The following is a 21,133-nucleotide window of genomic DNA, read 5'->3' as shown; positions in this document are numbered from 1 at the left end:
CGTAACTGCTGAGTCATGTTGGTAACCCTGAGTTGGTTTTTTCATTTATTTTGCTTATTGTTTGTTTTTTTTTTTTAGGAGGCACCGGAACCCAAACCCGGGACCTCTTGTGTGGGAAGCAGGTGCTCAACTACTTGAGCCACATCTGCTCTGTAAACCAGTGGTTTTGATAATTGGGACAACAGCTCTGTTCTCTGTTGCCCAAATGCAGCTGCCAAGCTTTGCAAAAGGCCAAAATTTAGGGCTAGGTAATATCAGAAATTGACCATCTAAGGCAATCAACCATATGGCAGCACAAAGAACCCACTGAAGAAACATTCCATTGCCATTATCACATTTTTATAGTGCTAGAAAGTTTGAGCCAAACAAAATGACAGCTACAGAAGAAGCGATGAAACCAGTGGCCGGAGCTGTGGCTTATTGCTCAGGGGTCCTGTAGTGCCCCCAGGGAGCTGGTTCACTGTAGTCTCGCTGTCCTTTCAAGAGCGTTGGGCTGCAGGCAGGCAGTGGTGAGGCTTGCTCTCGACCGGCACACCTGAGCTCCGCCTCCAGAGCACCGGTGGGGAGCCAGCACTCTCACTCCCTTTGCTCCCTGGGGCAGCCTCACCAGGCTTTCTCTGAACAAACTTCCTTGTATTTGTATTACTAACCACACACCTGAGTTCACTGTGGTTTCAGTCCCTTGTTTTATACTCTAGCTTTCCTTCTAGGAACATGTACATCCCAAGATGCAAAAATAAATTTTTAAAAATTATTATTAAGGAAGTTGCTACTTGAAAGAAAGAAGCTAGTTTTATTTATTTATTTAAGGAGGTACTAGGAATTGAACCTGTGACCTTTTATATGGAAAGCAGGCACTCATCCACTGAGCTATGCCCACTCCTCTGTCACTTTTTAAAAAGTTATTGTTTTTGGATGCTGGAGACAAACATCTTTATTAAAGATACTGCCCCAAATTTGACAAACATTTCAAAACAGATTTGTAAACATAATGCTTGCCTTTACAACTGGCAGCACTTTGGAAAGACAATACTAAATGACAGTACAACTTGAATTAACATTACTTCAAATTCCTTATATTTTTAACCACATAATTTATGTTCCCACATGATGAAACAAGTGATAATTTAAGTCACATATATGCCCCATGAAATGAAAATGTGTGCTGTTTTGATGAATCACAGTATGATATGTTTAACTATATCTGCTTTTTAATAATCCTGGTGCCCAGGATAAAACAAACAAACAAACCAAAAAAAAACCTCAGATATATATTACATGTAGGTAATAACCTCTTTGCATATGTGTCTTCAAAAAATACTTTGTAGAAGTGGATGTGGTGCAAGCAATTGAGCCTGCTTCCCACATGGGAGGTCCAGGGCTCATTTTCTGGTACCTCCTAAGGAAAACCAACAAAACATTATAGCAGTATGTAAGTAGGTACCTGCATGTTTAATTTTATACTTTTGTTCCCAAACTGTAGGCCTCTTTCATTTTAATAACATAATGATTTTACCTAACATTATTAAAGCTGACAAACTGTTGAAATGGAAATGCATTGTCTTCTGCAATAAAGTAACAATTTGACAGAAAAAAGCCCTTGTAGTAGCATCTGTCAGTTATTTAACCTTAGCATTTGGTCTTCTAGGAGTTGCAGCTTTTTTTCTGATGCTTGCTCACATCCACATAACCTGTACACACACAGTTCAAGCACACGCTTCAGACTCTGGTAGGTGTGCTTCCTGTTGCTCTAATCAAGTGGGAAGCGGTGTAGCTTATGCTTAACCACACTATGTACTCAACTAGTAAACACCTTAAGGCAACCATTGCAATGAGGAGTTAACTTGCAGGCAGATTTACTGTTCTAGATCAAGTAAGCCTGTATATACATATGTGTATGTATATCTACGTACGTACATATATACTTAGTTTTTTGTATTTTGTGCGCAATTCTAATCATTCTACAACTTATGGCAAAGAGTTCACATTAAGAAGGGTCAGAAAATCGGTTTATGTTTATCCTGAAGCATTTGACTTTGGATATTATTATTATTATTTTTTATGCACACAACATTGAAGTGTGAGAATTGGGTTCCCAATATCTTACAAAAAAATTCCTAGTGACAAACATAAGTTTTTGATGAAAAAAAATGACTTGACGTATAGATACTGTATCTCCCCTATCTGCCTAAAATAAAAGATTTCTTATTGACATAAACACAAGTCTTTAGGGGAAAAACAGGACCAGAGAAAGCTTCAAAAATACAGGGAAGTGAAGTAAAGTGGAAAAAAAAAAAGGGAACTCAAGTTTACTAATACTGAAACTTTCAACAGGCAAAATTTCATCCTTTTGGAATCTTCATGCAACTCATTTGGAATTTTAATTAAATAAACTTAACTTTATTCTCATCTTCTGGCCCCAGCAGAGTTCTAGTGCCATGACTCTGCTTGCTGTTGGTCAAATTTGCCTATTAGTCTTTTAATATGAGCCAGCTTATTATGAAAATTCATCTGTATTTTTCTTCCTGGTAATTAGGACTAGACTGCTTGATCTTCTGATACTCTTGTAAAACTTCATGAACATTCTGATGCTTTTTTGAGCTCAGAGAAAGGTACTTTCATTTTGCACCAAGTCTGATAAATCTAGCCACAGTCTCCATCCTGGTCTGCAAGGCCCTGTACTCATAATACTTGGCATTGAAGTCATCCCTGTAATTCTGGCATTGCTCATAGGAGACAATAACAATATATTTTATCAAATAATCTGGGAGTGCTGGTGTTGAGGAAGACTCTTTTGAGGCAGCACAGCTCTCTTTAACTCCTTCATTGGAACGTGACTGGAGTTATTTAACTTGGCAAGTTCCCTCAACAGTCTCAGTGTCATTTCTTTATTTTTTTCCAAACAAATCAGTTTTATTGGTACGTACCGATAAAGCATACAGTTCATCCAAAGTGTATAATTATTGGTATTTGGTGTAATCATGTAGTTGCGCATTTATCATTTCAGTCATTATTGGAGAATTTTCATCATTCCAGTAATAATAATAATAATGAAAAAAAAAAAAAAGGAAAAAAGCTCTACCCCTTAAAAATTACCTCTCAATCGTTCTATGCTTCCCCTGGCATACACATCTGCTATTCTGTTTCTGTTTTTCAATTTATTTCTATTTCTATTTTCCATAGATGGAGTCAAACAATATGTAGTACCTGTTGTCTAGTTTCTTTCTCTTAGTAGATACTACTGTTTTTTTAATTTAAAAATTTATTTTTATATAAATTGTTACAATTACTCAGTTAAAATAAGATAACCACAATAACAATAAATCTACTTTAGTTAGCAGTTACACTCCCCCCACCACCTTATTTTTGTTCATTCCTCAGTCTTGAGGCATTTGGGATGATGTGCCCTCTGACTGCTTCAGGCTGAGAAAGGATATAGATATTATGGGGCAGAGGAATGAAATAGTTTTGCTTGCAGTTGGAGATATCCCTTGTTTTGGGGCTGGGACTGGTCAATCACTGTCATTTTGTTAGATGTCCAGGAAAGGCCCTAAGAACAGGAGAGTAGGAGTTGGCCACATAACTTGTAGGATTTCAAGGCTCAACCAGCGTAGGAGCAATTGGAAGGCTTTAAGTCTTAGAGAAATAAACTTAACAAGTAAGTGGAAGGTAGAAGAGTCATGATGAGGGGGTTTATAAATGGATAACTACCATTTTGACTAAAACTATCAGAAGGTAGTCTTGAGTCTTCTGGCCTTCTGAGTGCTAGGGGAATTGGAGTTAGAATTCATAGTCTAATAACTCAGCACTACCTCAGTTGTCGTTTGTAACTCTAACTAGTATGAAAATACCCAACGAATATCTGAACATTTTTATATACCCTATATACATGGAACAGCAACAATCCCCCAAGTGCAAGGGCAATGACCAGTGAAGAAGGATGGTCCAGAGCCCTTGATACTGATGACTATGCTTATGAGCCTGCATGCCTGAAGTTTTGACTAGGCCTAGAGCTGCAGAGTGCCTAAGAGTTACCTCCTGAGAGCTTCCGTGTTGCTCAAATGTGGCCACTCTCTAAGCCAAACTTAGCGTGTAAATGCATTATCTTACTCCCAGCATGGGACTTGACTCTCAGGGATGAGCCTCCCTGGTACCAAGGGATTACTACCAATCACTAGCTAATGATGCAATTAGAAAAAGACCTTGAATAAAAGGGGAATATTGATAAAGACAAATGAGATTATATGGCTAAGAGTCTTCAAAAAAGAGTTGGGAGGTCATCAGAGGGGTCGTGCTTATGCACGTCTCAGCAGGATCCCAGAGAGAGCCAAAGTAGATACAATTAGATAGAATCCCAGGTACTGTTGCTCCTGAGAGCTATGGAGACACACAGGCTCTATGGTCATGGCAGATGGCCCTGGAGTTCAGTGCCTTGTCAGTGGGCCCTACTTTGTAATTTGTGTTCCTGAGTGTGATAGAGTTGGACTCAGATGTGACCTTTCTACACATGCCTCTTCTGTCACTTTTACTGAACCTGTGGTTGGTACTGGGGTTGGTGTATACTCAGGAAACTTGAAGCTCTGGACTGGGCATGTGCCAGCTGGGTCCTGAGCCTGAGCAGAGTTGTAACTCCTACTCTCTGGTTCATTGGACTTACCCAGGCCAACTAACAGGGAGGTGAATATGGTCAACCCCCACAACAGGGAACTGAGAGTGCCTACAACTGCAAGCAGGAGAATCACATCCATCAGCCATGTGGGATCTAAGCCCCCTCTAGATTTCAAGGTGAAGTGGACATTACTATCCCAGGGTCCACAGGATGGAGGAATAAAATATTGATTAGAGTGGACTTACTGGTATTCTATTATAGAGCTGTTGTAACTCTAGCAATGAAATTTTATCATTGATGTATGTGGAGAAAATGGCCTTAGTAGTTGCTGAGGGCAGGGAGAGGGAAGAAGAGATGTGATGTGGGGGCATTTTTGAGACTTGGAGTTGTCCTAAATGATATTGTAGGGACAGAAGCTGGACATTATATATCCTGCCATAACCAACTGAATAGACTGGGGAGAATGTAAACTACAATGTAAACTAATACCCATGTGATGCAGCAGTACTCCAAAATGTATTCACCAAATGCAATGAATGTGCCACAATGATGAAAGAGGTTGTTAATGTGGGAGGAGTGGGGTGTGGTGTGGTGTGGGATATATGGGAACCTCTTATATATATATATATATATGTTTTTTTTTAAAGATTTATTTCTAGATTTATTTCTCTCTCCTCCCCCCTCCCACCCTGATTGTCTGTTCTCTGTGTCTATTTGCTGTGTCTTCTTTGTCTGCTTCTATTGTCAGCGGCACAGTAATGTGTGTTTCTTTTTTTGTTGCATCATTTGTTGTGTGAGCTCTCCATGTATGTGGTGCCATTCCTGGGCAGGCTGCACTTTCTTTTCACGGTGGGCGGCTCTCCTTATGGGGCGCACTCCTTGTGTGTGGGGCTCCCCTACATAGGGGACAACCCAGTGTGGCAGGGCACTCCTTGCATGCATCAGCGCTGTGCATGGTCGAGCTCCACACGGGTCAAGGTGGCCCGGGGTTTGAACCACGGACCTCCCATATGGTAAACAGACGCCCTAACCACTGGGCCAAGTCCGCTTCCCTCTTTGAGGCTCTTTAAAACATAATCTTTTAAGGTATATGAGAGGACATTAGGATTCAGATTGGCTACCTATTTCAGAATTGCTCTGAGGAAGTTCTTGTCTTTTTAATTGATGCCATCTTTCTGCAGTGGAGCAAGCAGCTCAGGTTTCTTGTAGGCCTTCAGTGCCAGTAAATGAATCACTTTGTCCCTTTATGGCTGCTGAGAAGCACTGCTGCTGCTGTGTGTCTTTTGAATTGTATTTGTAGGGTTCATGGGAGTTGACCTTTTTCTCTTAGGTACTGCATCTGAAACATCTTGAGCTGCTTTCTGAATTTGCACTCTTTTTCCTACGTATATGGCTTGATAACCATATATGGTTTGATAACTTCTGTGCTATGGTTGTGGGATTTCTTCTCTGCCTGGATCATTCTTTCTTGTGTCATCTGATACCAGTTGTTTGTTGCACAAATTAAATTTTTTTAATCTTGTTTAAATCCCATACATTTGAGCTGGGAGGCTCCAGAGCTGGAGAATGTTTGCTGGATGCAGTCGAAACTGCCTTGAGGGTTATCTTTACCCACATTTGACAAATAAAAGCTAAAGTTATGTACTTCTTTGGGGAGATTGCTTGTTAGGAATTTTGACGAGTCCTTGGAGCCCTTGGAACTGAATCGAAGGTGAAAAAGGAATTAAATTTTTGTGGCCCTGGTAGGTCTCTGGTGCCCCGATCGCCGTCTCAGTGAGGTTCATGTGAGTACAGTGATACTGTCCTGCTCCACATGCCTGCATGGCAACCTAAAGTGGTCCTCCTCCTGCAGGCCTGCTGCCATCTTAAAGGCCACAGTGTGCCACAGCCGTCACTGTGACAGCCATCCCACTTCTGGCATACTGTAATTTAGTGCCACTTGTTTTTGTAAATAAAGTTTTATTGGCACACAGAAAAACCCCCGTGTTTATGTGTTGTCTGTGGCTGCTTTCATGTTGTAATGACAGAGCTAATTAATTTTGACAAGAACTATATGGCTTTTAAGATATAACTTACTGTATGGCTCTTTATGGAAGTTTTTCAACCCCATCTCTGGGTCTAGTTTTCAAACTTTAGTGTCTATCTGAATCACCTGGAGGGCTTGTTAAAACACTCATTGCTAGGCCCTATTCCCAGAATAATGGATTATGTAGCTGTATTATTAATTAATTAATTTTAAGATTTATTTTTTATTTTTCTTTCTCTCCCCCTCCCAGTTGTCTGCTCTTTGTGTCCATTCACTGTGTGTTCTTCTGTGACTGCTTCTATCCTTATCAGTGGCACCAGGAATCTGTGTTTCCTTTTGTTGTGTCATCTTGTTGTGTCAGACCTCCATGTGTGCGGCACCATTCTCGGGCAGGCTGCACTTTCTTTCGTGCTGGGCAGCTCTCCTTACGGGGTGCACTCCTTGTGTGTGAGGCTCCCCTACACGGGGGCACCCCTGCATGGCACAGCACTCCTTGCGTGTATCAGCACTGCGCATGGGCCAGCTCCACACGGGTCAAGGTGGCCCGGGGTTTGAACCGTGGACCTCCATGTGGTAGATGGGTGCCCTATCTACTGGGCCAAGTCCACTTCCTGTATATTAGTTATTTAATGCTGTGTAAAAAATTACCCAAGAAATTAGTGGATTAAAACAACAAATATTTATTATCTCATGTAGTTTTTTTTTAATTTATATTTTTTATTAGAGTAGTTGTAGGTTTGCAGAAAAATAATGCATCTCATACCATTTTTGTGGGCCTGGTATTTACAGGTGGCCTAGCAGGGTGGTTCTGGTTGTGGTCTCGTGGTCAGCTGGGGCTGCAGCCATTTTGTAGTTTGACTGGTTTGAAGGATGCACTGCTAAGATGACTGACTTGCATCACTGGCAAATTAGTGCTGGCCTTTGACAGGAGGCCTCTGTTCCTCATCATGTGGACCTTGCTGTGGTGATTGAGTGACCTCATGGCATGGCAGCTGGCTTTTCATAGAGAAAGCAAACAGGAGGGAACTAAGTGAAAGGGAACAATGTCTTTTCTGACCTGGCCTCAGAAATCACACTCTGTTGTGATGGTTTGAATTTTGTGAATCCTAGAAAAGATTATGTTCTTAAATAATCCATTCCTGTGAGTGTGGGGTCCTTTGAGTGCATCAAATTCAGTTAAGGGGCCTTTGATTAGAGCGCTTGATTAGATTGCTTTCAGGTTTTTGATTAGAGTATATGTCAGTGAGGCATGACCCAGGTTGGGTCTCTGCCCTCTTGCTGGGTCTTATATAAACTGAGAACACACAGAAAAGACACAGAGAAAGGGTGCTCTGCCATTTTGACCCTGCCATGTGAAGGAAAGGACTCCAGGTTCACCTACAGCTGCAGAAAGATAGAGAAGCCCAAGAGGCTCCAGGAGCTATGCCTAGGGAGAGAAGCCAGATTGCCCACAGCTGAGCTTGAGGAGAAAGTAGAGGGAGATTGGCAGACCCTCCAGGATCTGCTGGCAGCCAGCCTTTGGTGAGAAAGCATCTCTGATGGTGCCTTGAATTGGACTTTTCACTGTCTCAGAACTGTAAGCTTTTACCTCAAATTAATTTCCTTTATAAAAGTCAACCCATTTCTGGTAATTTTGTATTGGCAGCTTTAGCAACATCCTATTGGTTTAAAAATTCATCCCTATTTAATGTGGGAGGAGATTGCACCAAGGCATGAATTCTAGGAGGCCAGAATCTTTGGAGGCCATCTTGGAAGCTGGCTGCCCCAGTAGGTCTGTGGCAAGACCTGAGAACGTGGTTTTCTAACAAGTTCCCAGGTGATGCTAATTTTGTTGACCTGGGGACCCTTAGAGAACACTACCTCAAGGAGTGCCCAAGAAAATCCACTGAATGTATGAAGGAAATACTAGCATATTTATACACGGGTATCTGTATTTTACAAAAATATGAATGAGATTTCACATATATATCAATGTATAAATAACTGTGCTGGGTGAGTGCTCAAATTTTAGTTAAGGGGTAAATGATCAAACATTATGGAACATCTAAACTGTGGGATAAGTCCCCAATTACTTATAATCTTGTTCCTGATTATGTCTGTGAGGCTTTTTATTTTTTTCTTTATTAGAGAAATTGTGGGTTTAACGAACAATGGCGCATAAAAGCATTAGAAAAGGATTCCCATATACCACCCCACCACCAACACCTTGCATTGGTATGCAACATTTGTTACAATTGATGATAGCACATTTTTATAATTCTGTTAATTAAAGTCCATGGTTTAATTTAGGTTTCCTATTTGTGTAGTGTAGTCACACACATGGATTAAAAATTTTTTAATTCTATTGTCATATATACAATCTAACATTTCCCTTTTAATCATATTCAGATATATATTTGAGTGCTATTTGCATTTACAATGTTGTGTTACCATCATTACCATCCATTACCAAAATGTTTCCATCATTCCAAATAGGAACCCTGTACATTTTAAGCCTTAACTTCCCATTCTCTATCCCAATCCCATCCCCTGGTAACCTATATTCTAGATTCTGATTCTTTGAGTTTGCTTTATTGTTTTGAGTCAGATCATACAATATTTGTCCCTTTGTTTCTGCTTTATTTCACTCAAAGTGATATCTTCTAGGTTCATGTTGTCATATGTATCAGGACTTCATTCCTTTTTATGACTGAATAATATTCCATTGTATGTATATACCACACTTTATTTTTTCATTCATCAGTTGATGGACATCTGGGCTGCTTCCATCTTTTGGCAATTGTGAATAATGGTTCTATGAACATTGGTTCGAATCCCTCCTTTCAGTTCTTTTAGGTATATATCTAGAAGTGGGATTACTGAGTCATATAGTAGTTCTATACTTACTTTTCTGAGGAACTGCCAATCTGTCCCCCACAGTGGTGCTACCATTTTACATTGCCACTAGCAATGAATGACTGTTCCTATTTCCCCGCATCCTCTCCAACGTTTGTTATTGTCCATTTTATTAGTAGCAGCCATTCTAGTGGGTGTGAAATGTTATCTCATTATGGTTTTGATTTGCCTTTCCTTGATGGCTAATAATGTTCAGCATATTTTCATGCACTTTCTTGCCATTTGTATATCTTCTTTGGAGAGATGTCTATTCAAGCCTTTACCCATTTTAAAATTGGGTTGTCTTTTTGTTGTTAAGCTGAAGGTTTATATATTCTGGATACTAATCCTTTATATCAGATATATGGTTTCCAAATATTTTCTCCTATTGTGTAGGTTGTTTTACTTTCATGATAAAGTACTTTGAGTAAGAAAAATTTTAATTTTGATAAGGTCCCATTTACCTATTTTTTCTTTGTTGCTTGTGCTTTGGTATGAAATCTAAGAAACCATTTTCTGCACAAGGTCCTGAAGATGCTTCCCAACATTTTCTTCTAAAAGTTTGATAGTTCTAGTTCCTGTATTAAGTTTTTGATCCATTTTGAGTTGATTTTTGCATATTGTATGAGGTGGTGGTCCTGCTCCCTTTTTTTGCAAATGGAGATTCAGTTTTCCCAGCACCCCTTGTTGAAGATACTGTTGTTTCCCAAATGAGTGATTTTTGCCACCTCGTTGAATTCTATTCCAGTGGTCTATATGTCTGACTTTGTGCCAAGACCATGTTGTACTGGTTACTGTGGCTTTATAACAAGTTTCAAGATTGGGAAGTGTGAGTAGTCTGACTTCATTCTTTTTCAAGATGCTTTTAGCTATTTGGGGCCCCTTACCCTTCCATATGAATTTGATGATTGCCTTTTCCATATCTGCAAAGAAGGTTGTTGGAATTTTATATGGGACTACATTGAATCTATAAATTGCTTTGAGTAGTATTGACATCTTTTTGTAAATTTTATTTTCATTCTTAAAGATGCATTTTATTTATTTATTCACACCCCCCTCATTGGCACTTGCTGTCTGCTCTCTGTGTCTGCTGGTCTTCTCTTTTGGAGGCATCGGGAACTGAACCTGGGATCTCCCATGTGGGAGAGAAGTGCTCAATTGCTTGAGCCACTGCAGCTCCCAGGTTTGTTGTGACTCTCATCGACTTTCCTGTTTGTATCTCTTTGTTGTGTTATCTTGTATCAGCTCTCTGCGCTTGCCCATCACACCAACTCACCTTCTCCAGGAGGCCCCAGGAACCAAACCCAGGACCTCCCATGTGGTATTTGGGAGCTCAATCACTTGAGCCGCATCTGCTTCCGAGTATGGACATCTTAGTAATGTTTTGTCTTCTAATCCATGATTATGGACTATCTTTCCATTTATTTATGTCTTTAATTTCTTTAATGTTTTGTAGTTTTCTGTGTACAAGTCCTTTGCATCCTTGGTCAGATTTATTCCTAAACATTTGATTGTTATCATAAATGGAATATTTTTCTTGATTTCTTCTTCTGATTATTAATTGCCTGTGTATAGAAACACTATTGTTATTTTTGGATGTTGATCTTGTACCTTGCCACTTTGCTGAAGTCATTTATTAGGTCTGAGAGCTTTGTTGTGGATTTTTCACGATTTTCTGTATATAGGATCATACCATCTGCAAATAGGGAAAGTTTTACTTCTTCCCTTCCAAATTGGATGCCTTTTATTTCTATTTCCTACCTAATTGTGCTGGCAAGAACTTTCAGTACAATGTAGAATAACAATGGTGGCAGTGGGCATTCTTGTCTTATTTCTGATCTTAGAGGGAAAGGTTTCAGTCTTTCACCATTAAGATGTTAGCTGTGGGTTTTTCATATTTGCCTTTTATCATGTTGAGGTTGTTTTCTTTTATTCCTAGTGATATAAATTTTTTTAAAATCAAGAAGTGGTACTGCTTTTGTCAGTTGTTTTTTCTGCATCAATTGATATGATCATGTGGTTATTTTCCTTCATTCTGTTAATGTGGTATATTACATTAATTGATTTTCTTATGTTGAGCCAACCTTGCATATCAGGGATAAATCCCACTTGCCATTGGCATATAATTCCTTCAGTATGCTATTGGATTTGGTCTCCTAGTATTTTGTTGAGGATTTTTGCATCTACATTCACAAGAGATATTAGTCTGTAGTTTTCTTGTATCTTTATTCAGCTTTGGTTTAATGGTAAGAGTTTGAGCAGAATTGAAGTTGTCTTCTTGGAACGTTTGGTAGAATTCCCTGTGAGGCTATCTGATCCTGAGCTTTTCTTTTCGTTTGTGTGATTTTTTGGTTTGTTTATTATTATTATTATTGTAATGAAAATGAAAATACCTTGGGTTTTTCTTTGTTGGGAGGTTTTTGATGACTGATTCAATCTCTTTACTAGTTATTGGTTTGCTGAGATGTTCTATTTTTTCTTGAGTTAATGTAGGTAGTTTGTGTGTTTCTACGAATTTGTCCATTTCATTTATATTATCTAATTTATTGGCATACAGTTGTTCATATTATCCTTTTAATTTCGGCAGGGGTCAGTAGTGTTGTTCCCCTTTTCATTTCTGATTTTTGTTATACATATCCTTTCTCATTTTTTTCTTTGTCTAGCTAAAGATCAGCTTTATTGATCTTTTCAAAGCGCCAACTTTTGGTTTTATTGTTTCCTTTGTATTTTTGTTTTCTATTTCATTTATTCCCCCTATCTTTATTTCCTTCCTTCTATTCACTTTGGGTTTGGTGTACTCTTCCTTTTCTAGCTCTTCTAATTTTGAGGTTGGGTTTCTAATTTGAAGTGTTTTTTAATGTAAGGATTTAAAGCTATAAATTTCCCTCTCAGCACTGCCTTTGCTGGATCCTGTCAGTTTGAGTATGTTACATTTTCATTTTCATTCACTTCAAGAGATATCCAAATTTTGCTTTTGATTTTCTCTTTAACCCATTGATTGTTTAAGAGTATGTTGTTTAGTTTCCACATACTTGAAATTTCCATTTTTCCCTCTGTTATTGATTTCTAGTTTTAGTCCATTGTGTTCAGAGCGCATACATTGAATGATTTCAATATTTTTGAATTTACTGAGACTTTTGACCCAACATAGAGGCTATCCATGGGAGAATGACCCATGTGTGCTTGAAATATGTATATTCTGTTTTTGTTGGGTGAAGTGTTCTATATATGTCTGTTAGGTCTAGTTGTTTTAATATATCATTCCAAGTTCAGTACTTATAGATCTTCTGACTGTATGTTCTATTCATTATTGAGAGTGGTATGTTAAATCTCCTACTATTAATGTAGAACTGTCAATTTCTTCCTTCAAATCTGTCAGTATTTAGTTCACATATTTTGGGGCTCTGCTGTTTGGTTCATATATATTTATAATTGTTACATCTTCCTGTTGAATTGTCCAAGATCTTTATAAGTATGTAATGACCATTGTAATCCCTTATAACTTTTTTTAAAGATCTATTTATTTATTCATCACCACCACCCCCATTGTTTGTGCTCACTGCCTGCTCTCTGTGTCTGCTCGTTTCCACTAGGAGGCACTGGGAACCAAACCTGGGACCTCCCATGTGGGAGAGAAGTGCTCAATCACTTGAGCCACCTCCGCTCCCTGGTATGTTGTATCTTTCATTGTCTTTCCTCTTTGTGTCTCTTTGTTGCATCAGCTCACCTTGCCTGCCCATCATGCCAGCTCGCCTTCTCCAGGAGTCCTCAGGAACTGAACCTATGACCTCCCTTGTATTTAGATGGGAGCTCAGTCTCTTGAACCACATCTGCTTCGCACCTCATAACTGTTTTTGACTTAAAGTTTACTTCATCTGGTAGTTGTATAGCCACCCTAGCTCACTTTGGTCACTATTTGCGTGGTATATATTTTTTCATCCTTTCACCCTCAACCTACTTGCATCTTTGACTTTTTGGTGAGTGTCTTGCAGATAGCTTACAGTTGAGTCATCCTTTATTCATTCTGCCAATTTCTGCCTTTTGACTGGAGAGTTTTATCCATTTACATTTAAAGTCACTATTGATAATACAGGACTTTTTTCTCCCATATTGCTATTTGGCCTTTGTAAGTCTTCTACCATTTCCCCCCAGTTCCATTAAAGCCTACTTTTATATTTATTATCTTTCTTCTCTTGTACCATATTGAGTGCCTTCTTTCTATCTAGATAAATTTTCATCTGTTTTCCTTGTGCTTACCATAGGGTTAAAATTGAACATCTTAAAGGTACAATAATCATGTTTGGTTTGATACCAACTTAACTTCAATAGCATGCATATATATTTTTCCTATTCCCCTTTGTCATCCCCCCAATTTTTTGTACTTGTTACCACTTATATCTTTGCACATTTTATGTCCAAAACCATAGATTTATCATAACTTTTTATGCATTTGCATTTTAGCACGTTATACTAATGGATGTGCATATTCATATCTTTTGTTAAGTTTGGGAAGTTCTCTGTCATTATTTCATTGAATATCCCTTCTGCCACTTTCTCTCCTTCTTTCCCTTCTGGGACCCCCATAATGTGTATATTGATATGCTGGATGGTGTCCCACACTTAATATTTCTTTTTTCTTTCTATTCCTCAACTGACTCATTTCAGGTGACTTGTCTTCAAGTTCAGTGATTCTTTCTTCTGCCAGAAATCCTGGGCATTTTTTATTTTAGTTATTGAGTTCTTCAACCTGAGTAATTTTGTTTGGTTCCTTTTCAAAATTTCTATCTCTCTGCTTAGACTCTCATATTGTTCATTCATGGTTTTCTTGATATCCTTTAGTTCTTTCTCTGTACTTTCCTTTATTTCCTTGAGTATTTTTATTTTTTTATTTGTTTAAATATTTATTTTATTTATTTCTCTCCCCTTCTCCCCATTGTCTGCTCTCTGTGTCCATTTTGCTGTGTGTTCTTCTGTGTCCACTTGCATTCTTGTCACTTGGCACGAGGAAACTGTGTCGCTTTCTTTGTTGCATCATCTTGCTGTATCAGCACTCCGTGTGCGGCACCACTCCTGGGTGGGCTGTGCTTTTTTCACGTGGGGCAACTGTCCTTGCAGGGCACACTCCTTGCACGTGGGGCACCTCTATGTGGAGGACACTCCTGTGTGAACGGCACTTCTTGCATGCAGCAGCACTACGCATGGGCAAGCTCACCACACAGGTCAGGAGGCCCTGGGTATTAAACCCTAGACCCTCCATATGGTAGGCAGACACTCTGTCAGTTGAGCCACAACTGCTTCCCATCCTTGAGTATTTTTGAATTTTTTTTAAAGGCTTTGTTCAATATGTCCACATTCTTATTTTCTTTGTTGATGTTTTTTGGATTTTTGTCCTCATCCTTTTGATGGGCCATCATTTCCTGTTTCTTTTTCTTGTACTCTTTTTTCCCATGGTACATTTTAATATTTTAAATGTTAAATTTGAAATTTACTCCCTTGGATGTCTGTTTCTTGCTTTCGTAACCAAATGGTGATCAGACATATGTTTTGAACTTCAGCCCTCTTGTAAGGCAGGCATCTAGCCAAGGCAAAAGCAGCATGCATTGTTTTTCCTGTTGTTCTGGGTCTCTGTTCTGTTTTGGGCTCTTGCTTGTTAGTTGTTTTGGAGTTTACCTGTTTATAGGAGTTTGGTTGTCCGAGAGGGGACATACTTCCCTTTCCTGGATATTTCAAGTTGGCAGGACTTTGTCCCAGACTTTCTGCCTTTGTAGTTTCCTACATTGTTTCATTGTCTCATGCTACTTTTGCCTGGAGCAAATTCTGGTAGGAGGGTCACCCCACAGAGGACTTTCCCAAGTCGGTCTTTACTAACCAAAACAGGGTCAGGGATCCACAGAACGGGTGCAGGCTGCCTCCGCATGCCCTATAGAGGGGATAAGGAAGGATGCTAAGAGCTTCTCCGATGTCCCCAAAGCTGAACATTTCCGGCCTGCCCAGCAAATATAGCCCGTCAGCTAATTGTCTCCTGCAGCCCCTGAGGAGGTGCTCCATGTTTAAATCTCCTCTGTCTGGGGAGGGTTGAAACAATGCCTGCTGCAGTCTTTGGGTTTGGGGGAGGCTGTAATGGGAGTTGAACAGTGGCTGCCACCACCTTTGTCCTGGGCTGGGTTGAAATAATAGCTGCCCTCAAGGCCAGGACCCAGCGATCAATCCAAATTGCTAATCACAGGCCATGATCCATTGATCAGCCGTGCCCAGCCCTCTTCTTGGCGAGGAGGATTTTTATGTCTCTTTCTGTCAACACCGTATAGCCAGGGGCTGGACCCCATGGCGGCCTGCAGTGAGAATGGGGAGTGCGCACTGATAGATGCTGTGAGTGGAGAGGGTGATTTACAGTTCTTTACTGTAATTTTTTAGCCTCATCCTCCCACTCTTCCCTGGATGCTGTACATAGTTCTTTTGGTCTCTGGGATTTCAAAATTCTTGTTTCAGACAGTTTCTGCCTCTTTAATAGTTGTTTTGGTAGAAGGACTGAGCCCTGGAATTCTACTCCCTGCCATCTCTCCTGAAGTTCTGTGAGGCTTTATCTTAATACATCTGAAACCCTATTCTCCTATCATCTTGTGCTATTTTTAGTTCCATTAATTTATCAAGTATTTTTATGCCTCCAAGCCCTTGTTGATGTAGTCAGTCCATATTTATAAGGAACACAAGATTTATGGGTCAAGACTCAAAGCTTTTTTTCTCAATGGAGCTCAGTCTGATAGTTCAAAATAGAACTTTTCTTCTTCCTTTGCAATTATTTGTCCACCTTTCAGATATTTTTAGCATTCTACTGTAATAATTATTGCTGATATTTATGCCTCTGACCAGATTATTTTCTTAATCATCTTTTTATTTTTAGGAATTGGGACAGCTTGTGGCATGATGACAGGACCTAGTATGAAAATGTGTAAATAAAATTAGTGCCCTGGAAGAATCCTTATACTATGTTATATGTTGTGGGGAGCGATTTCTCATTTTCCACAACATATAATATTTGTAGTAGGCATCCTATGTCGCAGTTTCTCTTCATCTATGAACAGTTAACGTGACAAGTGTTAATTACCAAACATATGTTGTATGTAATCCAGGTTCAGTCAGTTTACATTGAATATGAATGTGCTGTTCCAGGGGTCACTGTCATTCAGGGACATGACCGTGGGCTCCACCCAGGAGGAGTGGCAGCACCTGGACCCTGCTCACAGGACCCTGTACAGGGACATGATGCTGGAGAACTACAGCCACCTCCTTTCAGTGGGTAGAGGTTGTGTTTTATCTAACTCCCAATAACATTTGTTTCCTTTTTTAGTTGCAGATATATACATGGTTTCTTTGTAGAGATAATGATTTATAAGCTTGAAATTCAGGAGTCAGAAACTGATTGATTCCTTTTGGACACTATAAAAACTTTGTGTTCTTCTCTCCAGTGAAATGTTCAAGTGGGCCTATTTTTGTTAAGCTTCTATCTTCTTGGGGCATGCCCTGTCCTCTTTTAAAAATCCTGAACTTCAGGCCACCTGGCCCAAACACTGTCATTTCCCATCCACAGGGTATTGTGTAACCAAAGCAGAAGTGATCTTCAAGTTGGAGCAAGGAGAGGAGCCATGGTTAGAGGAAGAGAGCCAAAGCCAGAGCCTCCCAGGTGAGTTAGCGAGTACACAGGGAGCCACAACCAGGGAGTTCATTCAGACACTGGCATCTCTGAATTTTCAGGAACCTTTCCTTAGAATTACCAGAACTTTGGAGGTGACTGAGAATAATTGGCCTGCCTGCCTCAGATGCATGTATCACATTTGCAGATAATAGCTAAATGCTCTTTTTTTCCCTTCCAAAAATCCAGTCCTTGCTTATCTCATTACAGGTATTTTTTTATTCTTTCTGTATCCATTTTATTTGCCTTTAAAAAATTGTTGTAACATATATACCTCAAAAAATTTCCCATTTTAACCACTTTCATGTGTACGAATCAGTGATGTTAATTATTTTTACAATATTGTTCTTTGAGCACCACCATCTATTACCAGAACTTTTTCATCACCCCAAATAGAAACTCTGTACGCATTAAGCAGTAACTCCCAATTTACCCCAATTCCCCAGCACTGGTAACTTCTAATCTGTCTTCTGTCTCTCTGTATTTACTTATTCTAGGTATTTCATAGATGTGGATGCATACAATACTTGTCCTCTTGTGTCTGTCTTATTTCACTCAACATGATGTCTTTGAGGTTCATCCATGTTGTCACATGTCTCAGAATTCCACTCCTTTTTTATGGCTGAGTGATATTCCACAGTGTGTATATACTACACACAGTGTATACTCCTTTTGTCTATCCATTTACTTTTTGATGGACACTTGGGTTGCTTCCACCTTTTGGCTATGTACATTGGTGTATCAGTCAGTTGTCCTGTTTTAACTGTTAATGTATTCATTCAACAAGTATTTAATACCTAACGCCTGCCAGCTATATCTGTGTGCTAGGGAGATAGTTGCTGACAATATCATGACTCTGCTGTTGTGAAGCCTGCATTCTAATGGTAGAAGATAATGTAATGTGGTGTGTTGTTTATGAAAGTGCAATTAGGAAAAGGCCTCTTAGAGGTCACTGTGATGATTAACACAAATTTGGGTGAAGTGAGCCAGTGGGTTCTGAATATTCTGGCTAGATGGTATACCCCCTGCCACCAAGCTGAGATCAGAGTGTAGAATAGCAATGAACAAGGCTGTATATTGAAGTGAGTGTGTCTGGGGAGCGTGTAAGAGATGATATCAGTAGTAGTTGGGGCTCGGTTATGCTTGGTCTTACTGGCCATTGTGAATTCAGTAATTTTATCCTAATGAGGTAAAGTCTTTGGAATGTTTTGAGCAAGCGAGCACATGCTCTGATTGATATAAATCTCTAGCTATTGGGCAGTGGAAATGCTGGCAGAGGGTTGGGGAAAGAGGGTAAGAGTAAAACCAGGGAGATCAGTTAGCCAGAGTCAATGGGAAGGATGATTGTGGATTGTATTAGTTGGGAAATTGTGAAAGTTAGGTGATATGATTGAACTCTTGATATATTGTGAAGTTGTAGCCAAATAGGATTTGCTGTTAGATTGGGTTATGGGTATATGAAAAAGAATAATCAAGGATAATCTGAGAGGTTTTATCCTGAGACACTGGATACATGGTGATACTTTTGACTGAGATGGGGGAAATGGGAAGCAGCAGTTTTGGGAGGAAATAAGCAAACATATAGGTTATCTAATCAAATATTGTCATATAAAATGGTAGTAATATTCTGTTCAGTATAGAAAGGACACAAATAAACATAAAATGTTGAAAAATGGTAGCATATAAGCCAATCAGAATCGTGTTCTAACATCCTCTAATTGTTTAGAAGAAATTTTATTGTTAAATAGGAATGATAAAATTTAATTGGAAAATGATACAAGTTTGTAACATGTACAGCTTTAAAACTTGATTGATTGATTGATTGATTTTTAGAGAGGTCGAACCCAGGACCTTGTACTTGGGAAACTAGTGCTCAAACCATTGAGCTGCACCTGCTTGCTCCCACAACTTTAAACTTTCATTTTATTTTTCTGGGTGACAATGGTCTTTGTATAGGGTTGATACCTTGGTTCAGCCATATGTGTACAAATGTATAATTTAAAAGCCCTGGAATGTGGGGGGGTAGAGGTCATTTCTGGGCTGCTTCTGCCCAGGTTGCTAAATCTGCCTCTTTCTAGCAGCCAGAAATATGGCTCACTTCTTCTGGAAAGCTGCCAGTTCCTTCACCACAGGAAAGCCCAGGGAATAGGCAGAGTCGATGAGGGAGTGGACAACCGAGGACAAGGGTATGTCTGCAGGGAAGGGCATTGTCCTGAGCTTTGATGTGGGCAACCTCATTCCTGTGCTTCAAGGTCACCAGGCCTGCCACCTTTCTCTTTCTGCCGGGGCCCCTTCTCAATTCCAGAAGGCAGGAAACAGTGGGTTGTCCAGCCTTGATTTCAAATGTCCTGTCAGGCTTTGCAGAAATCTTAGTGGCAGAGGAATGCCTTCTGCGGTGTCGTTTGTCTTCTTGTTGAATTCCTTGCAGACCTGGCTGATGGAGGTGCCTCGCTGACCCGCGCCTGGCCTGATGGCGGTGCCTCGCTGACCCGTGCCTGGCCTGATGGAGGTGCCTCACTGACCCGCGCCTGGCCTGGCCTGGCCTGCCTGGCAGTGGGCGGGATCACAGCTCCGGCCTCGGGCTCCCGAGTGGCCCGACTTAGTTTTGACAGATGTGGGGCTCGGGGACACAGTTCACCCCACAGGAGCAGCAAGAGTGCTTTAAAAGTTTTAAAGAGAAGAAAATGGAAAAGAAAGGAAATCACCACGTATATTGGATCAGACTAAAAAAAGATAATGAAACAATGGAAATGAACAATGGGATGAACACATGGAAACTGTAAATGAAACAGGAAACCAAATCCAGATATTTTAGTAATTACAGTATACTGAAAGGGTCTAAACTCTCTTATTAAAAGATATTGTCAGATTGGACTTTTAAAAATCTAGCTGCATGGTGTTTGAGAGCCATACCACCAGGGCTCCAGTGTGACCAATTTTAGTTTTTGAGTTTTTTTTTTTTTTTGAGCAATTCTGTGTAATGATTGTGGTTTCTTGACTTTTATATTTTTTTATAATTCATAAAAATTTAATTTGAATGAACAAAGGAAATTTACTTATGGGTTTTTAATTGAATAAAACCTATCTTGCAATTACCATATGAGCCACTTGGTCCCATTTATAATCTAAGAAACATTGTAAGATTGTAGTTGATCTTATTTTTCCTAAATTTGAAACAGTTTGCTATTTTATCACCTTAGCAGCTATTTAAACACCACTCATTAATTATGTCCAACAATGTGAAAATAGACTGAAATGCTAAGAAAATAGAAGAATGATGAATTTCCTTAGAAAGATAATGCAGGAGCTGATGTAGCTCAGTAGTTGAGTACTGGCTTCTTCCCACAAGCGAGGTCCTGGGTTCAATCCCCTGCCGATACCTAAAAAAATTATAATATTTACAATAGGGAAGTAAATTATCATTATTAAATCATCCTTCCGCTTTCTTATTGAATTTCCTAAAATATTGTGACGGCTATGATGAAGGTATAAAAGAAGCCTGGAGCAGAGCAGGTGTAGCTCAGTGACTGAGCATCTGCTTTGCATGCATGTGGCCCTGGGTTCACTCCCCAGTACCTCCTCAAAAAAATTATAAAAAAAGAGAAGCCTGGAGACAACATCTTTATAGTTTTTCTTTCTTTTTGAGATTTCATTGAACACAGTTGAGAATTCAGAATTTTTCATTTTCTGCCCTTAATGTCAAAGAGCAGAAAATTGACAAGAGGAAGACTTTTGACAATTATTACACAAATCAGAAGACAAATGCAGAGAGAAGCACCCTACACTCTAATGATGATGACTTAATTGGTTGTATAAGTGATCCTCAGACTGAGTTTTAGATGATATACTAGATGACTCAAGGTATGCATCTGACCCTGTTGTAAGAACAGTCTGAATGTGTACTTACATTGGTCATTAGTGCTTTTTGTGAATT

At 39.5% G+C, this 21,133-nt stretch overlaps 1 protein-coding gene and 1 pseudogene across 8 annotated transcripts in view; one reads left to right on the top strand and one right to left on the bottom strand.

Moving 5' to 3' along the window:
* Window positions 1–21,133, top strand: part of LOC131278854 (uncharacterized) — a 146,137-nt gene that overhangs the window by 31,783 nt on the left and 93,221 nt on the right. For 6 of the 8 annotated variants that reach the window (XM_071215971.1, XM_058299457.2, XM_058299456.2 and 3 more), the window contains exons 5-6: window positions 16,680–16,802; window positions 17,098–17,190. The exons of the other annotated variants lie outside the window; for them this stretch is intronic. In XM_071215971.1, the coding sequence (XP_071072072.1) occupies window positions 16,680–16,802; window positions 17,098–17,190 (216 nt within the window). The remainder of the gene's footprint in view (window positions 1–16,679; window positions 16,803–17,097; window positions 17,191–21,133) is intronic. 8 annotated transcript variants of the gene reach the window in all.
* LOC139439202 (RNA polymerase II elongation factor ELL2 pseudogene) lies at window positions 2,619–6,473 on the bottom strand (annotated as a pseudogene).

The sequence above is a fragment of the Dasypus novemcinctus genome, chromosome 6, assembly GCF_030445035.2.
Source record: "Dasypus novemcinctus isolate mDasNov1 chromosome 6, mDasNov1.1.hap2, whole genome shotgun sequence".
NCBI lineage: Eukaryota > Metazoa > Chordata > Mammalia > Cingulata > Dasypodidae > Dasypus > Dasypus novemcinctus.
The sequence above is the reverse complement of the archived record's forward strand: the minus strand, read 5'-3'. Positions and strand labels throughout refer to the sequence as shown.